The sequence below is a fragment of the Etheostoma spectabile genome, chromosome 6, assembly GCF_008692095.1.
Source record: "Etheostoma spectabile isolate EspeVRDwgs_2016 chromosome 6, UIUC_Espe_1.0, whole genome shotgun sequence".
In the NCBI taxonomy this organism is placed as follows: Eukaryota; Metazoa; Chordata; class Actinopteri; order Perciformes; family Percidae; genus Etheostoma; species Etheostoma spectabile.
Genome location: NC_045738.1, coordinates 3,537,782 through 3,561,508, shown reverse-complemented (window position 1 = coordinate 3,561,508; position 23,727 = coordinate 3,537,782). Strand labels below are relative to the sequence as shown.

General features: G+C 39.8%; 1 protein-coding gene across 1 annotated transcript; it reads right to left on the bottom strand.

The window, feature by feature from the left end:
* Nucleotides 1–470: 470 nt before the first annotated feature.
* Nucleotides 471–23,263, bottom strand: LOC116690848 (doublecortin domain-containing protein 2). The gene is made up of 9 exons (XM_032518050.1): nucleotides 22,977–23,263; nucleotides 21,925–21,979; nucleotides 17,011–17,087; nucleotides 16,745–16,879; nucleotides 16,213–16,362; nucleotides 15,305–15,359; nucleotides 13,910–14,093; nucleotides 2,502–2,572; nucleotides 471–1,534 (listed from the first exon to the last, which is right to left on the bottom strand). Exons 1-9 carry the CDS (start codon nucleotides 23,261–23,263, stop codon nucleotides 746–748), a joined length of 1,803 nt encoding a protein of 600 aa, XP_032373941.1. The 3' UTR covers nucleotides 471–745.
* Nucleotides 23,264–23,727: the final 464 nt, after the last annotated feature.

Below are 23,727 nucleotides of genomic sequence, written 5' to 3'. Positions count from 1 at the left end.
CGAATGGCTGAAGAAAAACAAAATGAAGACTTTGGAGGGCCTAGCCAAAGTCCTGACCTGAATCCTATTGAGATGTTGTGGTAGACCTTAAAAAGGCCGTTCATGCTCGAAAACCCTCTAATGTAACTGAATTAGGACAATTCTGCAAAGATGAGTGGGCCAAAATTCCTCCAGGACGCTGTGAAAGCCTCATTGCACGTTATCGCAAACGCTTGGTTGCAGTTGTGCTGCTAAGGGTGGCCCAACCAGTTATTAGGTTTAGGGGGGCAGTCACCTTTTCACACAGGGCCATGATGGTTTGGATTTTTTCACCTTAATAATAAAAACCTTCATTACAAATTGCATTTTGGTTTACTTGTGTGTCCTTGACTATTGTTTAAATTGGTTTGATGTTCCGAAACACAAGTGTGACAAAAATGCAAAGGAACAGGAAATGAGGAAGGGGGCAAACACTTTTTCACACCACTGTATATAACTTTTATTTGTCTGTTTCAGACACGATAGTTATGAATAATGTTTCGATAAATAGCTTTTGAATACATACCTGAAATTTTGATGGTGTTTTTTTTTTTTAACCTGACATCATATAGCAGCCATTCAAAGCTACTACTACTTGCTTGTTTACTTCTCAGTGCAGATTCTATGTATGCCGTAAAACGGCCCATGCTTTTCCGTTGCTCTGCCACCTTCATTACTTTTATTAGTATTGCTTAATATTTTCAACACTGCTCGTCCCAATTTTCTCTTACATTCCTGGATTGTCTTTGTCACCATCCACCCCTTCCTCTCCATTTGCAGCAGCATCCGTGGCTGAATTCTCATCCATGTCCAGCTCGGCTCCGTTTTCCACCTCATCATCGCCTCCACTGACCTCTCCGTTCACCTCTCTCTCATCTTCTCCTGACTCCTTGGTAGCTCCCTCTTCTGTTTCTCTCACATCTTCTCCCTGGCCTTGGCCGCTACTGCTACTTCTGCCGTCATCGTTCTCTTTTGTTTCGTTATCTGACGGAGTCTTCCCCGGGTCACTGCTGTTTTCTGTCTTTTTCTGTTCCTCCCCCATGTCTACATTGTCAACTTGTTCCTCACTGCTTCTCTCACCCTTTTCACTGTCTTTATCTTGCTCCTCTTCTGCTGTATTTTTGTCTCGCTCATCCTTTTCACACTCAGAAGATGAATGGCTTCCATTCTCTTTCCCTTTAATCTCCTGGGTCTTATCACTGTTGCTACTGCTGGACTCACTCTTAACATCCCCCTCACTTTCATCCGTGGCCTCCTCCTTCACTTTTTCTTTTATTTCACCCTCCTTCTCAGATCCTGCTGTTGCTTCTCCCTCTTTTTCATCAATTTGCTCGGCATTCTCCTCTTTCTCTTCCCCTCCCTGTTTTTTGCCACTCGTGTCCTGATTTTCATTCTTTTCTTCTTTGCTAGCGGAAGTGTCTGCTTCTGTGGTGTTTTCAGAAGCAACAGCCTCCTCCTCCTCTCCTGCCTTTTCACCAATTTCATCTTTGGCTTTTGTATCACCATCTGCAGGTTTCTGTAATGCAATAATTCCACAGAAACAATTTATAGCTCTAAATATTTTAACAGGCATACAATGTAATTAGATTGCTTGCAATAATTCTCCCCATGACCTACACTTTCCTGTAAGAGAGTGACAGCGCTATTGAGTGTTGAGCACTTACAAATTCAAGTGGAGCAAAAGCAAAACCCTTTTTATGGCATTTCAATCAATATGCAACAAGAAATGGAAAAACACATTAGCTGACACACGTGAATCAATCTAATTCGTAACATTACATATGGATGACATTTGCATATAAGAATTCTGGGTATCTTAAAGCAAGGGTTTAAGTAGATGAAAAAGACATTTTGGGTCATGAATATGAAAATATATGCATCTTGGAAACTAAAGTTAATGTTAAGTTAATGTTATGTTAATACATCATTCTCTTCATATTATGGGACAGGATGACATGCAACAAAGCCCTGGACCCACAGCATTATGTCAGGAAAAGTGCCTGCTGTGTGCCCTAAAGGGACGTCACATCTAGGGTTGCATGATATGAGGAAAATATCTAATTGAGATTATTTTGACTGATATTGCGATTGCAATATGATTCACAATATTGAAGGGAATGATCATGTTTGTGTCATTATTCTTATTTTTATAGACTAATCTTAAAATCTTAAAAAGATTAAAATGATTATACGTTGTGTTATTTTTGCAAAGATCTGTACCAAACAAAGTAGTCTGTAGGATACTTGTAGGCCGGGACGTCTCTGCAGCACCACAATACTTCATTCAGAATGGTTTGACACATATTTTGCCTTTAACAAATATTGTGCCCCGTCTGCGATTTGGATATTGCGATAGTCCATACTGTGATTTTGATAAATATGCAATTAATTGTGCAGCCCTAGTCACATCAAGCACAATGTACGTCCCTTTAAAAAAACGTAATTTCTATATATATGTACAGTGCTGTACTGTATGTTTATACCTCATTGGCTGGCTGGTCTGGGGGGGTCTTGTCCACAGTATCTTTATCATCCTCCTTTGATTCCAGGTCATCTGGTAATAGAGAGAACACACAGTAATATTAACTGAGCACACAGATTGCAAATAGCGTCAGAGAAATGTGGGTGTGGGTGATTTCACGGAAAAGTGTGCCTGTGATTTTGAAGCATGTTTCAGTGCGATGTTATGACATACGCATTTCATGATCCAAATGTGTGATATTGTGTCCTGAATTGTCTTGTTAGGTGCAATATAAGATGAAACTGAGTTATGATTGTCATCCAGGTGTAAATACATCTACATATACTGGATTTCACAAAGCTGTAAACAAACGTCTCTTGGCCAAATCAGACAAAACAGAGACAAAGAGGTTATGCAATGATATGAATTGCATCAAAGACATGAATAATATTTTGATTCAACATTCTGGTTTGCAGTCGCTTAACAGCAGAATACAAAGTACTTCTGCACATTACAGCACTGCGTATGACTTTAACGTAAAACAATCCCAAAGAGGATTAATTCAGATTCATTTAATGCCACTCTTATGTTTAATGATCATTTCATTCATTTTGTCTGATTCTCTACCGTAATTATACAGGCTTAATATAAGAAATAATGATGACTACTTTTTAAGACCCTAAACCCAGTCAGAGCACATTACATCATTTCAGAAACCCATAAATCCTCTCCTATAAACAAGGAAGCTCTTATTCATCCTCTAGTAAATGACTTGTTGAAATTATACATCTTGTGTTTGTGCTGTGTTTTCAGTCTTTAACAAAACACAGTACAAGAGTGACACCTGGTGGTACAGAAGAAAAACACCCGGGACTCTTTCAGGGAAGTAAACAACTTCCCCAGACAATGGAAGTAAGGCAGAGAGAGTCAGAAAACATGGTGGTAAGATAAGAAGATCCTTGTTAGTATTATCACCAACGCAGTAATCACCCAAATAATCCCTAAAGGTATTATGGTAGATGTTGTTCCACTGACCTGCACACAAACGTTAAAGAGATTTATTCAGGGCTTCACCAGCACTGCCTTTTATCCAAGACTCTGGCTTTCAATGTTAGGCACTCAAAATTGACTCAAAGGGAGAAATGGGCCCACATTTTCATTTGAATTTGAAGATTTAACTGGTTTAATCTTGAGAAGCTTTTTCAATTTCCTTTATATTTTTTTTCATCAAAGCCATAGCCAATAGTATTCTACCCAAGAACAAAAAAAGATAAATCTGTGGTAATAATGGTCAAGATTACAAGAACATATATTGCCCAGTTCTGGAGAGGAATCACCTGTCCTCGTTTACTGTCTAAACTGCATAGGGATACTGTGTTTTTCTGTGTAGGAAGACATCATAGCACTACTTGATACCAGCTACACACCCATTTCTATTGAAGCAATCAGCTAAGCAAGGCAGATTTGTTGGAGTGCAAAATTAATACGTTTTTTTTTCTTCACTTTTTCATGTGAGCATGTGCATCAAAGGCCTTGAAGTAATTAACCCTAAACATCATAAGAGGAATACAACTATACGCTCTGATAAACAACATAATTACACACTTGTTTTAAAAAACTGGATGAGACTGAAATTTCCAATCAGAAATAAGTGACAAAAAAACAAAACAGAACAGTGTAATTAATGTCTTTAATATTACTTCTCCTTTCTACACATACAAGTTAAAGAAGAAAAATGACTCGGGTAGAGATTAGAAGAGTTTATGGTGACATTTAATGCATTTCAAATGCAAAACTGATTGAAGTTTAGCTATGGTGGAAGATGAAACGTTATGGTAATAATGACGGACCTCTTTAAGAATATTTTATGGAAATAGCCTGCATTCATTAACAGCAAGGGCCGAACGATTGCGTGTAAGCAGTGGATGAGCCACTATGACTCTAAACATCTTAACGTGATTTGAGGATGAGGCACGGGCTCATGAAAATGCTAAATCAAATTAAACACAATATTTAGAATCTACCCTTCTTGCTCTTCATTCAAGCCAGTAGATTTGGGTTCTGGTGTTGCAGATTGCTTGACAGTGTGTGTATACAAGTGTGTGCTGTCTAATGTGTCTAATGTGTGTCTGTCTCTTTTTTTCCCCTTTCATAATCAAGCTAACACACACACACACACACACACACGGCACAATTGGCAAAAACTCAGACGGAGCCCACCCACACTTCGGGCATAATGCTACATCTCATCCATCAGTGTGAGGTAAAACAAGGATGCAACAGTAAGTGTGTATAATTACTCATATAAATAGCTTTTGTTGCCATTCTTATGAAAGGTAAAGTTATAAATGACTGTTGTTCCAGAGAAATGTAATAAAGCACAACTAAAGATGAAGTGATAGCTGGTAGTAAACTACAATAACCTCCCACTTCTCGACAAGCAAACTTCATCTCTCTCTTTACAAGCACGCACGCACGCGCACACACACACACACACACACACACACACACACACACACACACACACACACACACACAGTTTGCTTTACTGCTGCAGGCTTTTAGTTTTAGGGAACTAAAAAACAAAAAAAAATAGAAGTTGTGATCTCCATCTCTATACCTTCAGCAGCATACAGTTGCCCAGCATTGCTTTGATCTGTGTTCCCATTTGATGGACTCATCCAATTCTAGGAACCCTTACACACTGAGGAAATTCAGTGTGCAGTTTACACCAGGCAACATGATGTCAATTTGATTCCATAAAATATGTATGCTTTATATTAATCAACTCAATTAATAAAACAACTAATGTATTACAGCAGAAATGACCACCATTGGTTCCCTGTGCTCAGATGACCCCTGAACTAGAAATGTCAAACAGAACTATTTGTATCCCCAATTCAAGTCCTAGTACAGTGTAAGCAAACAGATGCCTCGTTTCTTCCTTTCTTCTTTCATTTCTTCCTGATTATTGCCAATCTTCTTTTTTGTTGTAGCAATGATCTTAAACTCAGCAGGGAGCTGGGTAGTGAACCAATGTGTGATTAAAGCTTTTATTTTGTTGGACGAAATAAAAAAAAGCTACATTAGATATTTAATCTTGTCCCTTTTCATAAAAAGCCTGCTGGCAAATGAGACAATGTTGATGTGCATTACCGCAGTCTTTTCTTCAGTCCTCAGCTGCAGAGTTGGATGGGACAAACATGTCTTGCAGAGACTGGCAGGGTCTAACATCATGTTTAAAAGCTTTCCCACTACTTATGGAAGAATTTATGAGTAAAATCCATACAGCGCAAACAAGTTCTTGACTCCACAGGAAATCTGTAGCAGACCGGGACATGAATCATGGGAATTATAAAAAGGGTTTGTTGAGGATGAATATGTTGCTTCCAACAGCTGTGTAGTCATTATATAGCCGTTTTCCGACTGGAGGGATTTTTTGCAGTTACCTAGAACACAACATTCCTAGAAATTGGTCCAGTGTTCCGACTAGACCAATTTGGGGATTATTAAATTCTTCTGGCCACAGTTCCTATAACTCTTTCAGCTTCTACTTCAGGGCAGGGCCTTTTTCGCATAGTGGTGGTAAGATGGCTGAGTTATAATAACAAAAGGTCACTTTCTATGGCCACTTGGCCAGTGTGAACGCAAATGGGAAAAAAACAGTTTAGGGGGAGCGTAGTTAGTAGAACTGTTAAGAAGGAGACTGTTCCTATAACTACATTCCTCTAACTCCTTAGTCGGAAGAGGCTTATCACACTGGAGAAACCTTTCGTTAATGTTGCAAATCATTTATTCCAGTTTCTCTGAAAGCTGTTATGCAATTTTTCCAAGATGTTCTCAGTGCTGTGTGAAACTAAATTAAGCTTTAAGTCTGAAGGCACTACTAGAAAACCATATCAGTGAGGGTTTTCAGCTCAGAGAGAGTATTGGAAATGTCAAAAACAAAAACAAAAATAATCTGAAACATTGCCTCTTTTGTATTTATCCCCCTAATTTCACTATCCAGAATTCCCTGTGCAACTTAATATCCACAGTATAATCACAGCAGATTGTTTAATCAAGCCTCTCTCACCACAACTGTGTTTCTTGTTTTTGGCGAGCATATTCTTGATTCTTCAAATTAACACCTAAATGGCTGAGGTTATAAAAATCACAGTTTTACTACACTGTATTTATGCTTATAAACCAAGGGATGGACAAATCGTTGGCATGGCCTCAACAAGCCAATTTCTGCTTAGCTCTGCAGTGTTAAATAAACACGTCGTACAGCTTTATGTCCCGAAATCACTTCACGCAACACTCCCTGTTTTTCCCCATACAGTACAGTATATTGCTTATTTACATCCAGCTGATTTAACCCGCTCAGCACATGGCTGAGTTATGGCGGGCTGTAAAACAACATGAGTAGTAACTCTGAATGGTAATTATCAAATGTTGCCACTCAGCAAGTGTGCTCCAGTCACCGGCCAGGGTCCTGTTAAAACATTTAATGACTGACCGGCCACCATGAGAAAGGCCCAGTTGGTACTTGGTTTATAGAGATGTGACATACAGAAAAACAATCCAGCAGCTTAGTGTAAAATCTGATGACTGAACATTTTGCTTGTTCATCTGTTTTTTCTTCCTCTCTCACATGCATACACACAATCTATTTAATGCAATGAGAGGTTTATGAGGCAAAATTAACCTGACAAGCCAGATGGTTTGTTACACAGAACCATCCGAGAAGCCGTCATTGGATGCAAAGAGAGAGGCGCGTTTAAAAGACTGCCTGGCAGGATTAACCATCAGTATATTGCTACTGCCATTGTTGTTTTGAACAGGTGTGTTTTGTCACACACACCTAAACCACGCCGTAGCTGTCAGAAACTCCTCACCGGACACTGATAGGTTTGGTGAGCTAATGGTTCTGATCGAAGATACTTTATCACTAAAGATTAAGTGCATTACCCGCTGCACCTATGGTATGAATGGTACACACATTCTCACCCATCTCATAAAATACTGACGCTCGGTCAGGTGCCTTTTTCATTGTTATTGACGCTAAAGGTCTCCTTTAGCATCAAATGACACGCTTGGTATTCTCCTTTAGGGTCATATAACACGCGCTTGGTTGTCTCCTTCAAGGTCATTAAACATATACTTGGTCGGGACTGGTTAAGGAAAAGCTCGTTCTGTGACTTGTGGTAACGGGACGGTTGGGTTTAGGGAAAGGATGTGGGTGGGCTTACGGATCCATGATTCGCGGGAAGAACGGGAGAGTTAAAGAAGAAAGCGGCTTCTCTGACACGCGGCAATAACGGGACGGTTAAGGACACATGCGGGACACAAACCCCGCTCTCCTTGGTGAAAGTCTCCGGTAACGGGACGGTTGTGGGTGGGGCTTACGGTTCCATGACATGCATCACACACGGAGAGCCACTGCCCAAACGTCCATGTTTTATATGTTCGGAGTGACAACGGGTTGGAATGGTACACAATTCTTGTCTCCTTAAAGGTTGTAGTCTCATTGGATGGATGGATGAACATTTTTCATTCTTTTATTTATTAGTATTATTTACACAGGTCTTATATTGTGTGTTGGAAGGACATATGCAATAGGAATGTAAATTATTTCTAGTGTATAACATCATTTAAGGTTTGTTTCCGACATGTATCTGAATAAAAGTATTCTGAGCGCCTTTTTTATCTACAGTACAGTGCAGCCCTGTGCTTAGATAGCTTTGACATTAAATTGGAAGAAAGCTTTGACATTACAATGTTGCAGTCAGACAGGCAGAGTAATATTTATAAAAGGTCATGGCTTCAGTTAACTATTTTTATAATTCATGGAGTTGCTCTCTCTCAATTTCCTTACAGCTGCTTGAAACCCTATCATCCAGTGTCTATGTCATATCAAATGTTTATTAGGTGGAACGTAACTCACAGCACAAATATTTTAGGTCACTCAAATGGAGTGTCAAAACAATAATTATGTCTTAGAACCTCAATTAACACAGGCAGAGCAGTCTGTGAACTAGAAGTCATTGTAAAAGTTCTCTCATTTATCATCTTAAATCTACATTTATATCTCTTCGCACCCTGAACTGCATTATTTGGACAAAAACTGATAAATGACAGACATGTGCACCATTTGAAAGTGTTTGTGCGACTGCATTCTATCTGACAGTGGCAAAGACAAATCACTAGCTCCAACACATGATGTACATTTCAGATCTTCACACATGTATAATGTTTACTCTTGCCATTTAGGTTGTAAGTCAAAGCTGTTTCAGGCTGATACTGCGGATGCTCCTAAAACAGCTAATCCAGATGTGCGTCTACTAGCTAAACCTTGACAAAAATGCTAAAATGGGCAACGCAGGCGAGATTAGAAGTGACAGAAATTAAGAAAATTTGCATCATTGAACGTGTCACACGTCACCCTAAACCTATACTTTAGGTGCCACAGCCTGCACTGTTGTATGTCCCAGCTGAAACACTTGTTAACAGATTAATGTGGCAGATTAGTACAGCTACCCTGCACTTTAATCCAGTAATCCTGCATCAAAGGGTCATGAAGAACCTTTTATTTTCTGCTGTGAAAAGGAACAGATGAAAAGAGAGGAGGACAGAAGGAGGGGATTGGGAAGGATGGCCGTGTTGCCTGAAATGTGACATGCGAGGGAGTACAGATAAAAACAGTCACATATAACACACACATAAATACTTTTAACGCAGTGCTCAAAAATCACACTTTCTAAGAATTTGGCAAGGAAAAGAAACTTCCTTTAAAGGTTGCCATCTCTCATCCTTCTCTGCTGAGCCACTTTTTTTTTTTTTACACAGGCGCATGATTTCAGACACACAGTCTTTTTGTGTCCACATCTCTTGCCTTCCAACACTGTTTTGAACTTTATTTCACTTTGACAGGAATTATAGATACATATGCTAACAGGACTAATTCCCCAAGGCAGCATCACATTTTATGACACCAGAGGCAGAAAGTTGATCTGGCGTGTGCATGTGCAAAGGCACGCATAAACACACGGACACACTCACATATGCGGCCATCTTCATTCCTCTCACTTTCAACTTGCAAATAATACCAAGGATGTTTCAATTTTCAGCTCTGGAAATTAGTTTTTTCTGAAAGGATATCACAACTTAAAAGTTCCAGGACTTCAAATTAAAGTCCCTTCAAGGAAAATACCAGGAAAGGACATAATGTTGAACCCATTGTATGGCGTGAATTGAATTGGCTTCTGCTACATTAACGGATGCAGCCTTGTACATGAAATGAGGCAAATAGCATCTCAGAACATAAAGTCTTTGAATGTTTTAATTCAAGCCTGGGCAGAATTACCTAGATTAATTGAAACTCACCTTCTTCAGACTTACAATTGTGAAACAAAAGGCAAGATGAACCTAACTGAGATAATAAGACTGTACAATTGAGATCCAAATGTGCTCTGTATGTGTTTGTGTATGAAAGAGCACGGGAGCAAGGCCTTAGGGTGTGTGTCTCCAAATTCTCACTGGTAGAAAATCTACTATTAACTGGAACTGCTTTTAGTGGTTTTTAACCATTTCTTTTGAACCATATTGCTGTTTTTCAGGCTGAGACTGTGTGGACTAAATAGCTTCCAAAACAATCCCCATAGCAACTACTCATGACAATATGTTTGATATATAGCTGGTATGACAAACAAGTAATTTACAGCATTGTGCCCTAAAATTGCCCTGCAATGTAAAGAGCCTGACTTGATTCTGTTTAGCTAGAATTTTCTTCCATTGAATAAACTTGTTTTTCATAATATTTAATAAGACAGCTCAGATAGAGATGCCATGAAAATGGCCAGAAAATATGTTTTGACAGGGAATCCACAAACAAGTCAATAACCATATCCACAGTATCATCAGCTCCCGGCACGGAGGTATTATCCAACGCTATTTAATCACAGCCATTCACGCGCCGCTCTTCAACTATTTATAAATAAAAGCACAAAGGTAGTACACCATGTAATGTTTATTATATTTGTTGCATTATGCCTCAACTAGCCTCAAGGATCATTTGTTTGATTCAATCAAATAGATTACAACATGCTTATCTGTGCCTAAACTCAGACCACACTGTTGATGTTGATAGTGTGTTTTAAAGCAGCACCTGCATGTCATATTTCAATGCTGAAGAGTTCTTAGTCCAATTCTTAATTCTTAAGAGGGCAGATACCAATCATGTTTAGAATAGACCTGACAAGGACAAACACACATCCTATACAACACATGTAACATTCCAGATAATCACTAGACCCCCTTCTCCTTTTGTTGTGCTTTCCCTCTCGCTTTGGCTTTCCTCTCTCTCTCCTCATGTCCATACCTTTCTATCAGCCCCTCCTTCTTCAAGTGCAAGGCTCTTTTGTTGATTTGCAGAGCAGCAATTTGGCTCCAGCGAGGGGCAGAGGCAAGTAAAATTCTGCTTTGATGACTCTAAATGGGGAGATTATCCAAATGAAAGGCAATTATACAAACCAAACCCAAGCCTCTAACCTTCAATATTTCTGCCTTTTTTTTCTCCAACACAATGCTTGTGCTCCACCATCTCATGCTATTCATCATGCTTCCTATTCGATTCCACCTGTACTATTTTTTTCTCTCTTCTTCTTTCCTCATAATGTCCTTGCTTTCATCAATCTCAACCTTTCCCCTTCTTCTTTAACCTTCTCTTTTATCCTCTCCTCTCTTAACATCCTTGTAATACATTTGATTTTTCTTTTGCCATTCCTGCTGCTTCGCATTTTACTTTTTCCTCTTCTCTACTTTTCTCAAGAGAGCCATTAACCGAAGTGGTCACAAAGGCCCTTTCAGAAAGAGAACACTGATGAGGACATCATATTTCTATGTTGAGGTTAGCAACAACTGCTGATTGGTCATAAACAACCTGAACACAAGCCGAATTAGACCCATAATTTGCTCAATTTAAAAGGGCTCCCATAAACTATGTTGGGTGAAGCGTACAACAGGCAATGTGTCTTGTTGGTTAAGTCTTTTAAGCCAAATGTCTTTGTTATAGTAAGTTCAAATTCATTCTGTGACCTTTGCTGCATGAGTTGTCACACTGAACCCCCCCCTCATGTCGTTGCTGTCATTCACCCCTGTGCTCACGCTAATGAAGCAGAAAGTCAAAAGCTTTGCAATACACCAGACAGAAACTGCAGCTGATAGACAGTGAATAATGGGGACTGGCGTACCGACACACAGACAGACACACACACACACAAACACACACACTAACCTCTCTGTGACAACAGTGTCAGCACAGAACAGAGGGAAAATCTCGAGTTACGGGGTCACTCTGTCTCATTTGTCTTTTTTCCACTCCTCTCCCTATTATTTGCTTGTTTCAAGCCTTTTAGTCTGCGCATCTCTTTTTCTTTCCCTCCCCATCTCACAATTACATTGATAATGACATGGCACCTTTATAATAATCTTTTGTTTTCATTCCAATGTTCCAGCACACCAGAGAGCTGAGGCGTAGGTTTCATGTTGTGTTCTTTCCACAGCCTCTGCCAGGCAGCTAACCTTTTGGCTGCATTCCTTTTGGCACCAGATTGGGATGCGTTTACCTCACACCCAGCCGGAGCAGGGTTTGCCGAAGGGATGATACCTCTGTGCTACTGTAAATCACTAAATAAAGTTGGTATCAACACTGTGTCCCTATTGAGAAGCTAAACTGGACAAACCTGACCACAAGACTAAACGTAGCAGCTAATGGGTACACAAGTACTTTGTTTTTGGTAAGCCAATGGGCAGCTATGATTTCACTTCTTGTTTGCTTTTGAGAAGCCACATGCACAAATAACATTTCAGCATTGTTTTACTTAGGGTGAGAAGAAAAAGATCCATACAAGAAACATGTGGGAATCCTTAACCTGCTGTATTTTACAAAAAGTCTGTTCAGCACCATGGACAGAGACACAGAGACAGACTCAGTGGCGTGCAGAGACTGTACTACACCTAGCTACTATGCCAGAGAAATAGAGATGTTGTTCATGCAAACACAACAGCATTTAAAAAAAGACTGCATAGGTCAAACAGTGAAGGGTGCATGCGAACATAATAAGGTCTCCAAGCCATTCAAACAATCTTTTCTAATGCCTGATCTTGTTTTCCGAGCTGCCTGTCAGTTAATTTAATCTTCGATCAATGTCACCCAAGGGGACCAATAATGAAACATGGTATTCTCCGCATGTAATACGACATGCCACACAATCTGATGCGCAGAGGATTTTAAGGGGGACATTACAGGTTTCAAATGCACACACAGACAAAAGGCACACACACACACACGCGCGCGCGCGCACACACACACACACACACACACACACACACACACACACACACACACACATTCCTCATCCCTCTTTTCATGCAAAATGCCAGCTCCCCTGAACCACAGACACAATTCTCCACGCTCCTTTGGGCTTCTGCTGTCAAGTCTGCTGCCAGAAGAGCAAACAGGCAACATTTATCATGAGCCACAAGATGACGTAATGGTGGTTCATACCGCAGTAGGACTTATAATAAGGTCAGCAGCAGTCTGCAGACAATCTAAATCCCTTTTACGGTAAAAGTTAAAAATAAAAACTCTCTCAATTCCCTGTCACAATGTTATATATAATGTCCATGGAAAACATCTGTTAGGGTCACAGAGCAACAAAAACATCTCATTGTTTACATGAGGGCCAGCTGCCAATAAGCACAAAAAGCAAAAACTGGAGTTTCTGCAGGGCATTATATACTGATTATAAGCCCAGAAGATGGCGTAATATGTTTCTCGTAATAGAAGGTAATGTCATCATGCTAGACTTACTTTCAATACATCTTGCTATATTTCTTATTGCAGAGCAACAGTGCCACTTTGTGGGCATTTAAGAATGCAGCAGGTTACATAAGATTTCAAAGGCCATGCATTACATCATATATCTGTATATTGTATTATTCGTACTGTATATAAGCCCAGTTTTGCACAGCACACATACATTTAAATTATCCATGGGAGAAGACAATTCAGACAGAAAAGGCCGGGTAGCACTTATGTAACCCAGTATGTGACATTCTTATGAGTGTCTTTAAGCCAGGCTATCGTCGTCTTGATTGCACAAGTACATGCAACCACACATGTAAGCATACACCCATGTGGTTATTTATTATATCATGATTTTTTTGAGTGCATTATTAATATACAACGTAGATGTATTCATACTAACATCAACGACTTCTAAATCAATTGAATAATATTAGATAGCACTGAACCAAAAAACCCACTTGTAGAAGCTACAATACTCCATAGCCACAGCCACATTGTATTTGCCAGGTCTGTTTGTAATTTTCAGTTATAAACATATTTTACTCCTATCCATACTGTTCTATTTGTTTCTGCATTACCATTGTCAGAGATGCCGGCAGCCATGCTTTGTCCACTCCTCCTCTTCCTGAGGGCCTTGAGTCTGGCCTGAGAGATCTCTCTGACAAGGGAGGATATGTGCTCCTTGTTGCGGCCACTGTGGCCTGGAGGAGAGGCCTTGGAGTCTCCGTCTCCACTATCACTGCTTCGGACCACAGACGTACCCTGGACGAAAAACAAGTCTATTTCAGTTGATGAGAAACTCTGGAAAAGAATACCAAGACAGAGAATAAAAGTATATACGGCATTGGAATGTAAACAAAATGTACAAAATATGTTGTAAAAAAACCTCGTTCTTCTCTTAAGACCAAAGAGATAAACAGCAGCTGGTAATTGTTTTTTTTACAGCCCTCATCCAGAACAGCATATGTGTGAGTACGCAACATGGTACCCACAGCTGCAGTGGGTAGAAGGCAAAAACAATGCCAGAATTTAAAGTAAAGTGAGACTGCAGCTCTCCCTCTCTATTGCAAGGAAAAGACACATGCATAACAGCCAATAGGAATGCTCTTTGTCTCTAAAATTACCTGTGATTGACCCTGTCTCCTATCAAGGCAAGATTTTCTAAAGCCTGAATACAGAGCCAAAGAGAAGGAGCAGAAGTCTAGTTTTCTCTTAGACCATTTAAATAATGATAAACGATTATTATGGAATTTTTGGCCAACAAAGCCAAAAATCAAGGGCCTACCACAGCTGGAAAAATGAGAATTTTGTTGACTAACTATTCATCAACAAGGCCAAATAAGCGTTGAACTAGAATGAGTTTTAAAAGGTGAAGATTGATTGCTAAGCTAGATGTTTTGTCCATCTACCTATTCCTCATTGAATTAACTCAAAGCATCAAAATCATACAGAAAATGAAATACTTTCCTCTATTTGGTGTATGTTCAAGAATGCTGTGCTAATTATTTCTATGCAAGTTGGATTTTGTAAGCAATGTATTGTACACCAGCTATGAAAATGTTGGATTGTTAATTTCCAATTTTAAAGGTCCAATGTGTAGGAATTTCTCCCATTTAACGTTGAGATCATAAATTGCAATCAACTCTCTTGAGCCATGCAGTTCCAAGTACGTATTATAGCTACGGTAGCCTGCACGCTTCAAAAATAAAACATGAAAGGCGGAGCAGTATGTCCTGTATGTCCCTTACTGGATAACGTATTTGGAAGGAACATGAATATGGAGCGTCTACCCCAGTTCATGCAAGTGAAAATGTAAAATGTTAAGCCAATATACATACTTGGAATTGATGGTGGTGGTAAATATTCATAATAAGGACAAGCTTGTGAACGGGCAACACTGATTTTGATACTGAACAACTAAACACGTAACACACTGGACCTTTAAAACAAAGCTAAATAATTGCAATTCTTACATTTCCATTTTGCCTGGAGAATCTGTAGATAGGTGGTAGAGAGTAAGCTTTCATTCTGTAAAACAAACAGACACAAATAATTGTATTAACATAAATGCATGGTATGGACTGCTTTCCTTACAACACTGATTTATCAACAAAGACATCTGAAATTAGCCATGTAATTCTGTAAACCACAATAGAACTAATGTTCATCTGAAAATGAATAGTTGAGGTTTGAACACTGGGCTGTTCAATATTTGATCAATAAGTAATATACATATATTAATATAATATGGACAGCTTGATAAATATAGTGTGCTTAAGAAGCTGTGGCTTTGTGTATGTGCATGTGAAATGGTAGATATAACACATTTTCTCTATGATTTTGCTTGTTTCTACAGTGTGAAAAATATTCAAAACTTTGCAACAGGCAAGGCAACACTTTTATTCACACACAGCAATGTATCCATCCTTAAAATAATATCTGGAGCTAAGCAATGCAGGTTTCAGGAGATGGGAAAGCAGATATTAGCCCCGGAGGAGTAATTAGTTGCAACACAGGAACACACACGAACACAAACTGTACGGTCTCCAAGAACCATCCCCGGTAGCCATAGTATTACATTTTTACAATCTACGTACTGATGGATACTAATAACTTGCATCATTGGCCAATGCTGTTTATATAAATGAATAACCTCAGGTACCTTGCTCAATAAAAAATGTTTGAGTGAAGACATAAGCACATGGAACCAGACATACTTAGGGTTTTGTAAAAGTTTTCTCTGCACGTCAAGCCCAACTAACCCCTGCTGCTGTGTAGTGAAAGCTGCAGCCAGTACACCAGTGTATCTATCGCAGTATTTCATACCAGCAGTGCAAGACAGGGAGTGAAAGTGAGTTAAGTATTTACAGATGTGGCTTACCCATTGACCCTCCTTGTCATTCGTGGTTTGGTGAAGAGAAGATCACTGTAGGGCAGCTTCTTAAACCTTTCTCTTCCCACAGCCACATACAGCTGACCGCCCTCCAACTGATTCCCATCAGTCACCTGGTGGCCTTCATAGGTGTAGAGACTGGAAAACAGACACAAAGTCAAAAGCCCCATGGTTTCCATCATGCGTTTACCAGTTTGTCAAGGCGCCCCGGAGTTGCAGAGTGTCCTCCCATAATCATCACATGGTCATTTATTAAGACAGTTAAAACATTAACAAGCACACACTGTGTTTATATAGCACCAGAGAAAAGATAAAAGTCCATGTTGACAATGACAACTTAATGCAGTTTTTCTTCATTGATTATGCATTTAAATACAGCAGTGCAAGCAAGTGCTAGAAAATCTGCTGAAATTGCCTGTTATAATAGAAAAACATGCAACGTTGGTCTGAGACTTCTGTCAAGTATTGTTCTTGAGTTAATGACTGTTTATATGTGAAGTGCAAAACATTTTTGCAGTACCTCCGGACACCCCCCAGGACTTTCAAACCCATCTTCTCTGTGATCATTTCTAGTATTCTGTCAAACTGCCCAAGCATCCTCTGGTGTACCAACAGCCTCACGGCAGGGTCCAAGACATCGCCATTTGCTACCACACTAAGTAGAGACAAAACACACAGTTAAATTAAAACACTGTCACAGACTGGTTTCCCTCATCGAATATATCCCTCTGAGAAAATCAAAACAGCATGAATAGGCTCATGTGAAGCAGGGCAAATTGAACGTACAATATTGTGCACGGCTCCTTGATGGGTTTCAGGAATCGAGCCGACACGATGATTCGATTCGGTGGCAGTGGTCTGGCCTGGAAAAGAGTGATACAAAGAGTAAAATATGGCAAAGATCATGAAAGATTATCTGGTACACCGATTGCCTACATCTGGTATGGAAAATGAAGCTAAGAGTACATAGAGAAATGCCTATCACGATATAAACACACATATAATTATAGTCTGGGTCCTGATAACAGGTAACCTAAACGTGCTTTGAAAGCTTGTTTGCAGATCAGTGTGTCCAGTTGGGATTTAAGGATAGCGCTTGTTTCCCAGTGGAGACTCAGAACAACAGACATGTGCAAACCTTAGGGACTTTTGCTTTAGAGACCAGTGCTAACACTGGGTTCAATATTTATTTCTAGTTGGTAAGGACAACATTTAGGCTCCTAAATATAGATGTCCATGTCAGGGTTGCTAACAGGGCTAAAACTGTAAGTCCCCTAGAGCAGAGCTAGGGGGTCCTCAGAGTCACTGCAAGGGGGCCTCCAAATTATTGTTAATTTTTAAAACTTTTTTCAAATTAAAATGAATTTAACATTATTAGCACATTTAAATATGAAAGGTAGCCATCTATAGATACAGTTAATCCTAAGGAATCACTGTGTCACATGTATTTAACATTAAAATGTTTTAACACACCAACACATTATGTTGACAGCTTGGTATTTTATGAACTAAAAAGGTATATATATATATAAAGGCTTTAGGCAGCCCTACACTTTATTGTAGGCCCAGCTCAATATGCAACTTCATTTTATACAATATTAGTAGTAGGAGGTCCCTTCTCTGTCACACCTTCAGTTAAGGGGTCCTTGGTTTAAAAAAACATTGAAGACCCCCTGCTCTAGTGGCAACAGTTTGATGTAGCACAATATATTAATTGTAGACAACAAAATGTTTATCCATTTACAAATCCACTAATACACTATATAATACATTTTTTATCGTTTTGCTGTGAGAGATTTCAATACATGGCAGTGTTTGAACTATATCATGGCCTTTTTTTTTCTTTATACAACAAACAGCCACCCACAAATAGTCTATGAACAAAGCATCAGGCTGTCTTTGACATTTCACATGAACAACGGTTAAAGTTACTCAGGCTACCACAATTCCTCCGTTCAATTAGGCCTGAGCGACGCACCCAAAGCTTCCATCCTTAACAAACAGCCATGTATATTGGCTCTTCCAGTCTCTCCACTGCTGGCTGTTGCAATTTAACGGGAGAGAGGCGGAAGAGGGGTTAGGATCGTTATCGGTCTCTGATGAGCTGTTACCAACACCATCTTCAGCCAGAGAGGACAATATTTCTTCAGCTTGTGTTGTCACACTGGCGGGAGGTTTGCTAACAGGGCTGGCAGCAGGTGAATTGGTCGTGCTGGTGAACGTCATCGCTACAAATTTTTCTTTTTGCCATGGCTATATGATGCTAACTGCAGAATGGATTTCAAGGACTTTGCACACCGATTAATGACCTCCAACGTTTATATTTTTTCTATGAATCTTTGACTAAACATTGACCTCCTAGCTCCCCTGTAGTTCCCACCCTAATACATTGTACAAAAAACATTGTGTGAAATATAAAGCTTTTACCCCTGATGGCAAGGAGAAAGAGCTATTGTACACACTTAAACATTCTGTCTTTCATCTCTGGGACAGCAAAAAACGGAGCCCTCTCTGTAATCCTTTGAGGTTGTGAGGTTGCAAAGAGTGAGCACTGCAGTTCCTGTCCCATAACACCTGGTAACCCACTGGGACTCTACAACTAAGATTTGGATCCTCTGAGTGAGAAACAAAGCGAGAGATAAGGAAGAACGTATATTAAAAGTCTTCTGGGGCCTGTGAGTGCACCCTGGCAACAGAGATGTGAAGTCCAGGGGTAGATTTAAAAAAAACTTCCTTTATAAGAACAAAGTGTGAGACATATAAAGAAGTATACCAGTAACAAAGGCATAGACACAGACACTAACTGCATATGGTGAGGATCTTATAATACAGAAGATCACTAACAAAATGCATTTTTATTTACATAGTTGCCAAAAAAACAAATACTGCTTGATAAAAAAAAAAAAATAATGAAATAGACTAGTAGAAACCCCAAAATCCAAGCCAGGAACAAACCAAAAACAAGCAAGGGGAGGCATGAATCACTCACTAGGGAGCCATTAAAAGCACTAGATTTGTTTTATAGGCACATGATCTTTGACTGTATGCCGGAAGAGTCCCCTTTTGCCCATGTACACATTGCATTTGGCAAAAAGCACCATTCTTTACCGTTAGTGCTGAGAAGAAACGTCACTTTCAATGCTGCTTATACACTTGACGAAATTGCACACTCGATTCCATCTAGAGAGTGCAGATGCTAGATGCAGCTAAATTATAAAGCAAAGTCAGTGCTAATTTATGAAGGATTTTGGGTATAACAAGGTGCTACATCTTGGTGAAAATTACTATGACCCATTCTCATTTCACTTAAACACTAAATTAATCTACCAGCATCACTGTTTACTGTAACCAGCAGGTTAATTAAAGTGTAGTCTGGATCAACTGGTTCCGCTCTCTGTGTGATCCCGTTCTCTCTTTGCTTAGGATATACAACATACTTCGATCTAGCAAGCCACATGCTAAACATGGTAAGTTTTGAATAAAATATGGATCATGCATAAGGCAGGCAGTTACTCTCTAACTGGGATGTTTTGGAGGAAACTTACACAGCGATACACTGGTGAGAGCAAATTACATTTAACCATGTATCCAGCTAATTTACATAGCTCACATACTGTACTGTGTGCACAGTTAACTTAATTTAACATTGTATGTGGTGTTTTCTTTTCCGGGAAGCAAATCCATTTTGCTGAGCCACAGTCACCGCGACCATAGCTTAGCGCCGGCCAAGACGATTGTGATTGGTTTAAACTAAGAAATGCAAACAACCCAGAGCAATTTTTTGCTCTGGGTTGTTTGTGGGGTGTAGCCAGACCTTACTCCACAGCGTGTTGGAGATAGGGCTGGCAATGCAAGACTACTTGAAGTGGGTCCTCTCAATTCCACCTAACCAAACAGAGCAACAAAGAAGCAGATTGCAAGGTAAATGGAAATTTAAGAACCATAGAAAATGGAGTATAAACTAAAAAAAGAATAATTTATTCATAGCAGGGACTATTGTCAGAAGCTGGGTTAATAATATGCCACATACAGAATAGTACATCTGAAGCAGTAACCTTCTTATAATGAGCCCTTCCTATAATTCTCCAAAATCAATAAGGACAAGAAACAAACTTGCCAACCATTCAGCCGGCTAAGACTTCTCATCATTAATCGACACAATCAGGCAAGTTAAGTGGGGCAGTGAGGGGGAAGCAGGGTCCTTGTAAACTAAATTGGCTCTTCTTATGCTTGCCACGTAATCACAGCAGCAACAACAAGCCCTTGAGGTTACCTGTGATGAATGAGCTTATAGCGGATGATAAGAAAAAAAATCAAGGCCACAGAGCGCAGTTGCTGATTCATTTTGTGTGATTAACATGTTACAGTGAAGAAAAGCAGGACACACACACAGCCAGTGCTGTCTGTGGCCAGAGCCAAAGGTTAAAGTCAAAGAAAGAAACGGGCTGCACACTTGTAGTACAGAATACCCTGACACACATTAATTTGTTGCCATGTTGTCACCATGACAACATGAATAGGGTTAATAGTTTTTGGTAATGGGTGTTAGTACACACATCTGTGCCTTCCCTAGAATAAATGATGTTATGAAAAGCATAACTCATTTGGAAAGATGACCTGAAGTTGACTTTTAAAAACAGAAACAATATACCCTTGAACTAGATTTTAAGCTGCTATTTCACCTGTGACTTCATAGCTGGTGATTAAAGATGCATTGAAAAGGAGGGATGATTATGATCCATAAATCAATAATGCATGGCCATTGAGACCACAACGTAGTGATTCTTCACAGCAAACAATGAAGATAAATGCTAAACATAACACCTTGCTTAAGTGATCTTTCTAAAACCTTTACACTGTGGATGGGAGCAGGAGTGCAGAGGTGAATCCTCATGTATCTTGCATTTAGTTGCAGTTTCAAATGTAAATTTGGATTGAGTATGAGGGCTGTAACTGAAACCCTCGCCGGTGACAGGTTTCATTTATCTCTCAAATATAATGCAATAAACTGAAAGCAATTCAAACAATGTGTCTATGATCAAGGTTCTCATGTGCCTACTAACTGAGCTTGCATTGCTGGAAATTAGGAACAAAAGAAAAAACAACTAAAACAAGTTCAGTATGGTCATTGTTTTCGTGTCTGGCAGAGACTTAGTAATGGATTTCTGTCATGGACATATACTAGCTCACTGTGAAGATGTTGTCCAGTCCCCAGTGTGTGTGAGTGAGTCAGCAAGTGACTGACATAGTCAAGTGAGGCTATTATTGATTCTTACTGCTAAAACTAAAAACCAGTGGGTGGATTGGTACCTGAAGATCTTCTCTGGCAAGGGCATGTGGGGATTCACAACACTGCGAGGCTATTTGGATGATTGACAGGACAATGTGAGTTATGTAAACGGGTTACAGCTCTGCAGGTTGTGTTTATGTGAGGCCAAAGATGATAAAGATTGGAACTTTCAGGCATTCACAATTCACTAGGAAACACAGTTCCTACATGGTAATTCCTATTTGATGTGGATTATGGATGAATTCATCTTCATTTCAAGCTGAGTTCAGGTCTCAAAGCTAATCCACACGTGAACATACCGCTATTCACTACAACTGTTGCACTACTTCCTTACGACAGAGTTCCTGACTACTACTAACTACTACCTTTTAAAAGAAGGTGTGCTTACTTTAGCAGAACTTTGACATTACCTGCATGGGAAGAGTCTGCATCATCCTCTTCCTTCTGGAGCCTATCTGTAGGTAACTACAAACAAAACAAAGTAAAGTTAGACTCAGCACCCTGATTTTTAACAGTGGTACAAATTTTTAACTCATCAATTAAGAAATATTATTTCATGTCATTAATTAGAAATGTAAATGTGAGAATACTTTTCTTTGCTGCTAGCTGTGCTGCCAAAACATGGTTTAACGTAATCTAGGCCTACCTCTAATTTTATTAATAGTCAGTGTGTGGCCCCACATTATGCATTCTAAATTTAAAAAAAAAAAAACATTATTAAAAAGGTTAGTTGGAGATTAATTTTTGAATCTCTTCAATTAGATCTGATTTTCCCCACAATTCCTCTGGGTATTAAAGCAAAACCTGAATGGTATGAAGTGAAAGGAAAACAGGATGGTGACTATGGAAGTGCATATATTCTACCAGTTCTGCAGCAGATAACATATACAGTATACCTTGCATTAAAAAAAAACTATGTCAGTCAAGTAGCATGGTGACAGTACACAAACGTCATGGCCCCGAATACCTTCGCATTTAACTTTGTCACCTCTTCATGCTAAGAATAACTCACTGCCCAAATCTCATTATCTGCAGTATAAATCCACTTATTTTTAGGCCACAGCAGAGCCCTCATCTGTTTTCCTGCTGTGACTTAGCACTGTGCAAAACTGTTGAGTCAACTATGGTCTTAACGTTAAGACCATAACTGAGTCAACAGGTCTGACAATCAGTGACATAATGATTTTGTATGGCTGACTGACCACATTGTCATTGACTGTGGGATCCAGTTAGTGTATGTCAAATAAGATTTTAATTAGGCTACTTAATATTAAGAGTAATTACAATTGACCAGCATGCCTTCCTGCAGGAAATAGGTCTACTGCAGTAGATGGGTTAAACCTGGTCAGCCACACTATGCATGTAAAACTGTAACCGTAGCCTACTGATAATCTTCAGGCTTAGTCAGGGTGTAAAAAAAACAACAATTTGAAAGTAGTAACTTGTCAAACGTAAGTCTTACTCCATCCTTTTGAATCTCTCCCTCCCAGCAGCGACGTACTGCTCCCCGCTCTGCAGGCTCTCCAAGCAGTCCACCTTGTGGCCTCCTCTCGGTGTGTAGATGTTTCTCACCGCTCCAAATGGGGCTTTTATCCCACCGGTCACCTCTCGCAGCAAAGTCTCAAAATTGGACACCCTCTTTTGGTTTATTACAATCCGGCGAGCGTCGTAGTAAGGGTCGCCGTTTCGGTACATGAAAATGTTCTTCACGACGGGCTGTGACAAAAAGTTTGGCTTCTCAGAGCCCATCGTTGTGCGTAAAAGCAAGCTGTCGCGCGACAGAGAGAGAGATCCTTGTTATAATAAACTTACAGCAGCTTGAGCCCAATTGCGAGACAAACGCTTAAAGTCCATTATAATAACGTTAGAGCTGGTCCATCCTGGCCAAATTATTAGGGTTGAGTGGGGCTAAACGCGGCACCAGATCTTCGAAGTGGACAGTTTGGACACAGGAGCGATCAGGGCGAAAGGCGACCGGCGGGTTAAAGATGAGGTTACTGAAACAAACATATGAGCACATGCATCAAACTGTTGATGTTACCCGGCGTTATGTCAACGCTCCATACGTTTAACAGACTCTCAATCCGTTACATAGGGAAACGCCGCAGAGTTATTCGCTTCGCGTGCACCGCTACGCAACAGGTGATGGTTTGGCCAAACGGCTCTCTGTAGTTTCGCCAGGATGTATGCTGGGAGCTGTATAGTATCTGTTG